This window comes from Bactrocera latifrons, unplaced genomic scaffold (assembly GCF_001853355.1).
Source record: "Bactrocera latifrons isolate USDA-ARS-PBARC rearing strain unplaced genomic scaffold, ASM185335v1 scaffold_895, whole genome shotgun sequence".
Classification (NCBI taxonomy): domain Eukaryota; kingdom Metazoa; phylum Arthropoda; class Insecta; order Diptera; family Tephritidae; genus Bactrocera; species Bactrocera latifrons.
In genome coordinates this window covers 20089-29853 of record NW_017537595.1, presented here as the reverse complement: position 1 = coordinate 29853, position 9765 = coordinate 20089, and the positions used below count along the sequence as shown (strand labels likewise).

Here is a 9765-nt window from a genome sequence, read left to right as displayed (position 1 = left end):
ACAGCACTTAGCGTCATAAACGCTCAGATAGTTCGTGGCCTCAACCAGAAACCACCCTGTGAGAGAACGATYCTCKTRGCGTTGGACCTGTCAAAAGCTTTTGACACGGTCAATCACACAACGCTACTTCAGGACATTGAACAAACTACGCTTCCTCCAGTACTGGACCATGAACTACCTGAGCGGTCGTTAAATCATCCGTACTATTTCGAGGAGAAATATCCAAACTGAGAAGAATTAAACTACGAGTTCCACACGATTGTGTCTTCTCCCCGCTACTGTTTAACTTCTACATTTCGAAACTCCCGCAAATACAGTGGGGGTTTCCATAACCTCGTACGCTGATGATTGTACGATATTGACGTCGGGCAATGGAATCGATGGCATGTGTTCGAAGGTAAACAACTACCTCTCCAACGGAACCTCCAACTTTCCCCTACCAAATCCACAGCGACCATATTCTCGGACTGGACGAAGGAGTATAGACTGGAACTTAATATTGCAGTCGACGGCGTCAAAATTCCGACTGTCAATAACCCTAAAATTTTAGGTGTCACCTTCGACCGTCTATGCTCCTTCTCTCCACATACGACCGTGATTATCGGCAAAGTACAGAGCCGCAACAAAATCCTCAAGTCGCTAGCCGGCAGCACATGGGGAAAAGACAAAGAAACGTTGTTGGCAACTTACAAGGCCGGCCGGTCCTCAACTATGCAGCACCCATATGGACGCCTGGATGCAGTAGCACGCAGATGAGGAAACTACAGACCTGCCAGAATACAGCACTCCGGACCACGACGGGATGCCTCCTGATGTCTCCCATCGAGCACCTACACAGCGAGACGCTTATGCTCCCAGTCAAGGAGCATAATGAACTCCTCTCCAAGCAGTTCCTGCTGGGATGTTTTCGCAGAAATTATCCTTGCAGTCATCTGCTTGGAGCGGAACCGCCTCCTAGTAACATCTAGCAGATTGAACTTCTACTTGTCCAAAATAGACCCCGATATATCTAACTTATGTCCTGCGTACAATGAGTCTCCGCATGACACTGACCACCTCTTTACATGCCCCGCCCACCAACCCTACTCATCTAACACCCTTTTCCCTTTGGTTCGACCCCGTCGAACCGAATATCTAGTATATGGGTATTGGGGGTGGTATCAATTTGATTTTATACATTTTTGCCAATTATAAAAATTATTAAAACGATACATCATAATAAAATGCTTCTACAGATTCATTAATGTACCTCACATACTATTCCCAATCATAAGGAGTAAAGTCACACGGAAGTTATATGTTTCGCTCAATTTTATCCATTTTACGCACAAAGATACATTGTTATGAGAAAAACACACTGTTTCATTTTCATTGCTATAGCTCACATGTTGACCAATATATGCGGTATAAAGTCACCTGGAAGCTCGGAAAACGTTTTGTTATGTACTTGGGATCTAAGGACAATAGTGACACGATTCAATCCATGTTTGACACATAGACATACCATGGTTAGGAAAGGATTATTCCAGAATATCAATTATGTATCTCTCAAACTGACCGATATTTGAAAGTTGTAAGAATCAAAGCCAGCGAAATACTTTAAGCTGTAAATCGTCCAACAGAGGATCGGAATCCAAGCAATTCTATATTATATAGATTTAACTCCTACCCTGACCGACATATTCGATATATTTGAAGAGTGGTTAGGGGCTAGTTGAGAACCTTGGTGAGGTAGCTTACTCTCGTTGAGCCTAGATGCGTTAGCATGAGCAAGTTGACTTCATCAGGGACAATGGACTAGGCGATTTCGCTTTGAGATGACATTCTGAAGCTCCTCATCAGTGAAAGTAAGTGTTGCGCAGTCTTTTGGCATTTTGCGCAGCCGTCGGCTAGCACATCGTATGGCTTTGTCTACCGAAGAGTGCAGTGTAAACTGTTGGCTAAAATAACTCCCGCACTTCTTCGTCCGAAAAGTTAAGGCGTAAGGTGTCGCGCATATTTGCTACAACAGCTGCTGCGGCTAGGAATATTGGACAGATTTCTGCAATTCTTACAGCCGGGATGGAACGAGTAGTTGCTGCGATCACCTTGCGGAGTTGACGTTCGCTACCGAATACGTCCGTAGAAATGGGAAAAGCGTTGAAAGTGTTCTCAGAAAATTCTGTGAAGCCGACCTAATTAGCTTTTTTAAAGTTAACGAAGGTACGGTTGTCCACAGAAACAAAATCTGGGGATTTTTCGATCGAGATAATTATGGGCAGAAGGTCTGATACGTGCTCTATGGCATATATGCGTGGTTTTCGATTTCGTCTATTTTCACACAGTTACATACAGTAGGAATGTGAATAGAATGTTACGTACCTAATATGTAGGAGTCGAAAGAGGATACCTTCAGATTTCACCCAACTTTACATAGACGGGTGTTTAAACAACTTGTCCTGAGCTAATTTGGTGTTTGTGGATTAAGTGGTTTGAGAGATTTCGACGTTAAACCAATTAGAGGACAGGGCCGCGACCTTTTCAGTCCCCTAGTTTCTGCGATGCCCTTTGCCTAGCACTATAGGTTCTATCTTAATGAAGTGTAGTGGACGTGGCAGTGGTCTGATTAGGCCCATTTGCAACACCAACGATAGTCTTACGATGCGAGAAACATGTGTACCAAGTGCACAGAACCTTCTTTAGTCCCCCCATTTTTGCAAAATCACCGACGATTTCACAAACTATGTGTACATACAGCCATGGTCACGCAAATATCACCCTTAGTCATAAGAAGCAATTAGCGCTTGTACAATTGACAAAAAAAATTTAAAGATAAAAATAGATTTAAAATATGATTACTTGTTTATTAGTTTACCCATTTAAGTAAAAAACAGCAAATAGAAATTCACGAATAATTAGTATTAATTGAAAAACTTGAACTCCCTCTAAAATACCTTGGCCACCCAGATAGCACATTTTTTAGAAAATGAAGATTTGTTTTCAAAGAAATTAAAAGGAGTATATTTTTATAACTAATTAAGAACTAAATAGAGAAGCTATAATCTTCTATAAAAGTGTCATCGGCCTCAAAACCCGCGCCGTTAGTTCTGCTTTCTGCTGTCTGGACAAGAAAGCAAAACAAATGGATCTGGCGGTGAACGAGGGCAAGACGAGATTTCTCCTATCATCAAACAAATAGTCGTCGCACTCGCGACTAGGCTCTCACGTCACTGTTGACAGTCATAAATTTGAAGTCGTAGATAACCAGCGTAAACACCACCAATGTCAGCCTGCAAATCCAACGCAGGATAACTCTTGCCAACGGGTGCTACTTCGGACTGAGTAGGCAATTGAGAAGCAAAGTCCTCTCTCGACGAACAAAAACCAAACTCTATATGTCACTCATAATTCCCGTCCTGTTATATGGTGTAGAGGCTTGCACGATGACAACAGCTGATGAGTCAACGTTGCGAGTTTTCGAGAGAAAAGTTCTGCGAAAGATTTATGGTCCTTTGCGCATTGGCCACGGCGAATACCGCATTCGATGGAACGATGAGCTGTACGAAATATATGACGACATTGACATAGTTCAGCGAATAAAAAGACAGCGGCTACGCTGGCTAGGTCATGTTGCCCGAACCAGCCCGGGAAAGCAGAGGAAGAGGAAGCCTCCACTCCATTGGAAGGACTAGATGGAGAAGGACCTGGCTACGCTTGGAATATCCGATTGTTGTTAACTCGGCTATAATCGCGTAAGCGGTGTCTACGCCAATTAAGAAGAATTAGAAATGTTCGGTCAAAATGCGATAAATCGATGTTTTGAAAATGTTCAATTCCATTTTCATGAACTTCAGTGATGATTTCGTTGAATTCATGAACAGTTTCGATGGAATTTCCGGTGATTACGGATTTTGATGTCCTCACGACCACTTTGAAACCGTTGAAACCACTCTGCTATGGGATAGGCAATTATCGGCATACGCTTGTTTCATCAATTGAAACATTTCGGTAAAAGTTTTACCAATTTTAGAACAAAATTTGATGTTGGCTCTTTGTTCGCAGCTCATTTTCACACCGATAACACAAACGTACTCACGCTTAAAACGCAATAACTTCACTTCCAATCAATGAAATGTCATAAAATTCTCAATAGACAATCGATAAGGATAGCAGATTCTAACGCACTGGTCGACATATATGTAGCTGGCGCCACCAGTGGCGCTAGATTCAAAAAGTTCTGTTTACTTCGGAACTCTCCTTGTACATATGTAAACGGATTATACTGATTGTTATTAATGAACAACCGGTTTTTTTTTTGGAAACAACATGTGGAACCGTCAAGACATTTTAATATCAGAAAATCGCATTGGCAGATGCATTACCAGGCTGGCGCCTACTTTGTCAGATGATGGGCGAACCACGGACAGGCATTCGTATGATACGAAACAGATATACACATAACCTAAACAAATAGCGGAATATCTATAGTGTTTTAAGTGTTGCCCAATTGTAATTTGCAATGAGTACACGATATTATTGACAATAACGTAATAAAGATATGTTTCCAGTCCCAACATCCAAACGAGCGGGTTTAGGTCAAGTAATATACATATATAGTGAGGGGTTTCGAATGGTATCATAAAGCTATAAGTTATAACGATCCGAAAACATAACGTTCAGAGTTGTATGTGCGTTAACTTATTTTAGTATGCAATAGAAAAACAAATTTCTTAAACTAGTATAAAAATTTATGATTTTACGATGTTTTATGACACGTTGTAAGTACCCCAAATATATAAATACTTTTACAAAGTAACAATCCATATATATCGCCGCTTTAAGCGACATAAAGTCTTCCTCTGAAGTCAGTCTCACAAAACTGAATTCTCTCCTTGTTCTCTGTGACGGAAACTCTAAGAATATGATTGTGTAAGATAACATAATATGTTATATCGCTTCAGAATCGTTTTCAGAAATTTGATTTATTGAACCCGTTTTTAGCGTTCAAAATAAGTATTATTACCTACAATACGAAAGATCGTTATACTTACAGCGTTACAAGCGTTGATATCTGTGATTTGCGCTGATTCCAAAAACTCTAATACTTTTCCCAAATCACCACTCCGGGCAGCCCGAAGAAATGAGATAATAGCTTCACTCTGTAAAAAAGCAATAGATTAATACATGTGTTAATAAATTTCCACATGATAACCAATCATATTGGAAAAATAACAGCGATTTTTCTAATTCAAAAATTTCCTGATGGTGGGTTTAAAAATTAAATTTCCATTTTAATTCAAATTCAAAAGCATGAAGAGGACTGACAGGAGAAGGCCTTTTAGACATGAAAATTAAATACAATGCGTTGAATTTGCCAAGCAAAAAAAAAAAAAAAAAATACTTAGAATGATGCTACGTGTTGGCCCTCGGCTAGTTTACATATTAAGGTTATTGATTAGAAATTTTCAGTAACATTATATTTTTATTGGTATTATTCACGGATGGATAAAAAAATGAATCTGTTTGGTTTCGACTTGCATATAAAAATAGTAAAGAACCGACACAAAATATTAAAAAAAAAAAGCTGATAAATGGAATGCACGTAAACTGCCTTAAAGCCGTCGTGGATGTTAATAAAAAACGTACCCGTCACATTTTTTTGTTTTTTTGGTTTTGATAAGGCCTCTTCCCTCCCGACCCTCCAAAACGGCCTGGTGCCTCAGAAACACATCACTTCTTGAAAATCAACATCTGGGTAACCCTGCCGGCCGGCACGTGTACAATCGCGGCGAAAAAAAAAACAATCCTATTGCCGGACGAGCCCTGTAGGAGTTCTGTTATAGGGGAATCAGGTAGAAAGGCTAATTCAAATAATGAAGGTAACGGGTTTTTTCAACAAGAGCGCTACAAAACATTTTCTTAAATAAAATAAAAATGGTTTGGGAAATAATGAAATTCTTTAATCATGTGAAAATATGTTCGATGCCATTATGTATGGCCACCAGACACTCTTGCAAAAGTCCAAACGCTGAACACAATTTTCGGAGGTTTTCTAGCATAAATCGGCCGATACTAAACAATTTCATGTTCGATATATGTACGAAGTTCATCAATCGTCGCTGGCTTGTTGGCATATACCATACGACTTGACGTAGCCCCGTAGGAAATATTCTAACGGCGTCACATCGCACTGGACCATTTCGTTCACCAAACTTGGTTTACAATAATTCGATTGTGACATTCGCTTTGTGGTTTGTGGCGCCGTCCCATTGAAATATATAACAAAATAAAAAGAAATTTGTAGCGCTCTTATTGAAAAATCCTCTCTTACAGTTGAGGCCACTGACTTCGAATTGCTGTAATAAGTTTTAATAATTTCGACTTTCATGACTCCTTGATGAAATGGCAAACCTTACTGAACAAAAATGTCAAAAAAAAAAAAAATAAATAAATACGGGGAAAAATATAACGTCGTTTGCTGTCCCTATCGGTCTACTTTTGTATTGTCCCTATTTAAAAACCCGTTATATTAAAAATACATGATTTCAATTCTTTCAGAGTTAAAACACATTTGCATTGGTCAACGCGCATGGCCCGCTATAGGAAAGCAATTTTGAAAAATATTATACTCCATTGCAGAAAAGTTAAGAGACTGGGCTGATTCCCTTAAATAATTAATTGAAAGATGTGAAAGCTTAAATCGTTATATAGAATGTCATCTTAAAAATTAAAGGAATACTAAAATATCAGAAATTTAAATTATGCATAAAAGATACATTTTACACAATTTTTTCAACAGACTGAAGGAGATCCTCTTGATATCTTTTTTTTACTGACGTAGACGTAGCTAATTGGGGACAATTCGAGATACCAGGGCACCAGATCCTTCTCCACCCTGATCTATCCAACGAAGTGGAGATCCTCTTCTGCTTCCACCGGCAGGAACCCAATAGATAACTTTCCAAGCAAAAGTGTTCTCTTCCATACGAACACAATGAACTAACCTCGTATATCTTGTACAGCTCTTTGCTCCATCGAGTGCGGTATTAGCCGTTCCGAATCTGTCACTTCAGCAGTTTGACAGCGCCGTTTTCATTTCTATGAAAATTTCGAAGAGACAACATATCCCCATTTGCACATATGCCGACGGCATTTTCGTTTCGGTAATATGAAATTTAGTAGAGCGAGTATTAAGACGACTGTGTTATATTATGAAAATAAAGTACATAACATTTTTCCCAAAAATTAATATTTAGTTTAATATTGTTTATTTACAGAAAAATTATGCAAATTCGGTTGGGGATGAGCGAAGTCTTAAATTTAAGAAACTTATACAAGCACAACTCAAAATATCATTGCTCATATTAAATTTATTATTTATGCCACAATTATTATATACATAGTTATCCAATAATATGAATACTTATTTTTCCCAGAAATACATTTGAAAAAAAAAACAAGATGGTAGTCCTTTTTTTATTTTCCTCATAAAAGATTTAAACAGTTCGAGAGCTCAAAACATGGGCTACATCAGCTACCTACCCGAGGGCATTTTGCAATGTGATAAAATAAAACTTTCAAGAGCTCCTCCTTTGCGCAAATGATTATGTTATGATAATAAATGACCACATACAGATTTGGCAATGGCAATAGCAATAGATTTGACAGTTAGTAAGACATAGATTTTATCCTGCACCGTTTTTCTTCATGACAGACTTTAGTTTTCAACTGCCTGGCAAGAGTGATTCTGCGTAGGTTTTCACGGCAGATAATAATAATGGTGTTTATTGTGGTCCCAAGATAGATGAAATTATCCACGACTTTAAAGTTAGGCCTGTCAACAGTGACGTGTGAGCCAAGTTGCGAATGTGATGACTGTACGCTTGAGACAGGAGATATTTCGTCTTGTTTGGGTCTTGGCTTTCTTATTCAGTCTGGAGAAACCAGAACTAACGGCACGGTTGTTGAGGACAATTTTACCAATATGTTCCGCGTACGCCAGCTCCTACACTCTTTTAAAAGATTGTACCTTCTCTATTTACCTCTTCATCTCGTATTATTTTCCACACCAAGGGATAAAAAAAATCACACGATAAGGAGTCTCCTTGTTTGAAACCTCACAAGGTATCCAACGGCTCGAAAAGGTTAATCCCTATTCTGAGAGAGCTTTGGTGTTGCTCTAAGTCAAATTACACAGTCCCATAAGCTTCGTTGGACACATAATGGGACATAGAGGCAGTTTTTCGTGCTGTCGAAGGCTGCTTTAAAATCGATGAAAAGGTGGTGTATGTCGATCTTCCTTTCACGGGTAGTTTGTAAGATTTGACGCAAGGTGAAAATCTGGTCGATAGTATATCTTCAGGTCTAAAGCCGCACTGATAAGGTCCAATCAGTTTGTTGACGGTGGTCTGCAGTCTTTCACCACTACGCTCAATAAGACCTTATACCCGATAAAGCTTATCCCATAATAACTGCCACAAATTTTGGGGTCGCATTTTTTGTGAATTGGGCAGAGCACATTTAAGTTCCAATCATCAGGCATGCACCTTTTCAATTCTGCGGAGCCGTGTTTGAATAGCGCGACAGTTACTCCATCGGCTAGTGCCGCTTTGTTTTTCTTCAGGCGGGTGATTGCTACTCGAACCTCATCATAGTCGGGCAATGCAACACATATTCCATTATCATTGATTGAGGAATCTGGTTCGCAATTTCCATACCTTCTCTTGGGACCTATTTCTTCGTCAGCGATTGGGGAAACAGGTTCGCCATCTTCAGGTGTTACACTTTTTGCCGTTCAGGAGGTTGGAGAAGCTCTTCATACTCACGCATTTCGTCCTCTTTCGTTTTTGCCTGCACATTCATCTCGCGCCCCTCTTCAACTTTCAGTATCTATCTCATCGCACACGTATTGCGGTCGTTTCAAATCTAGTACTACGGATGACCACATTTTGAGCCCCGTTGAAGTCGGTTAGCCTCGTTTGGGGATGTTTCCTCGAGGAGGTTGAATTTACCAACTTTTGTGCCAAAGGCGTCAAAAGTTCTGCTTTTCACTGCATGCAGGTGATCATAATGGTGCGGCGTAGTAAAGGACCGGCCGGCCGATTGCCTTGTATGTTGCCAACAGCGACTATAGAATTTGTTGCGGCTCTGTACTTTGACAATAATCGCGACCGTATGAGGAGTGAAGGAGCACAGGCTGTCTAGAGTCACTGTGATGGTCCAGTGCATTTTGCGTAAAGTATGCTAGACTCAGGTGGTTCGGGAGTAGCAAGTTTTCAAGTATCTTTACTACTAGGGAGGGGAGGGTTACACATGTGAGTGCGATTCATTTAACAGAGAGGTTAGTTAAATCATCCCGGATGACACAATTGAAACATCTGACGATGAAGCAGTCAAAATTACTAAACTCCACGAACAGTTGAAAGAAGGTTCAAATAATACTTTGAATCCTTAGCAGACAACTTTTAAACTAAGGGAAGTAATGTTCTTTTAACTCTGCTATGACAGCGGAAGCGGACAACAAGGAGGACATTACCAATAACAATTATAAAAGCATATCAAAATGTGAGAAGGCTGAAAACAAATTTAAGCGACTTCCTAGTATCAGCATCAACCACTAACACTCATGCATATTAAATAACTAAATATTGTTATCAATTCCCACGACAGCCGGTTCTACGTACCGGAATTGACTCGGATTTCATCCGACCATGGGCTGTCATTTCGGCGATCTAACCCCGTTTGGATCGGTGAATATTAATCTGTGTGTGTCGTCACTGGAGCAAC

At 39.8% G+C, this 9765-nt stretch overlaps 1 protein-coding gene across 1 annotated transcript in view; it reads right to left on the bottom strand.

The window, feature by feature from the left end:
* Positions 1 to 4850: 4850 nt before the first annotated feature.
* LOC108977437 overlaps positions 4851 to 9765 on the bottom strand; it is a 15601-nt gene continuing 10686 nt past the window's right edge. Inside the window, exons 2-3 of the mRNA XM_018947120.1 lie at positions 5031 to 5138; positions 4851 to 4892 (exon numbers count right to left, since the gene is read on the bottom strand). Of these exons, the coding sequence (XP_018802665.1) occupies positions 4851 to 4892; positions 5031 to 5138 (150 nt within the window). The remainder of the gene's footprint in view (positions 4893 to 5030; positions 5139 to 9765) is intronic.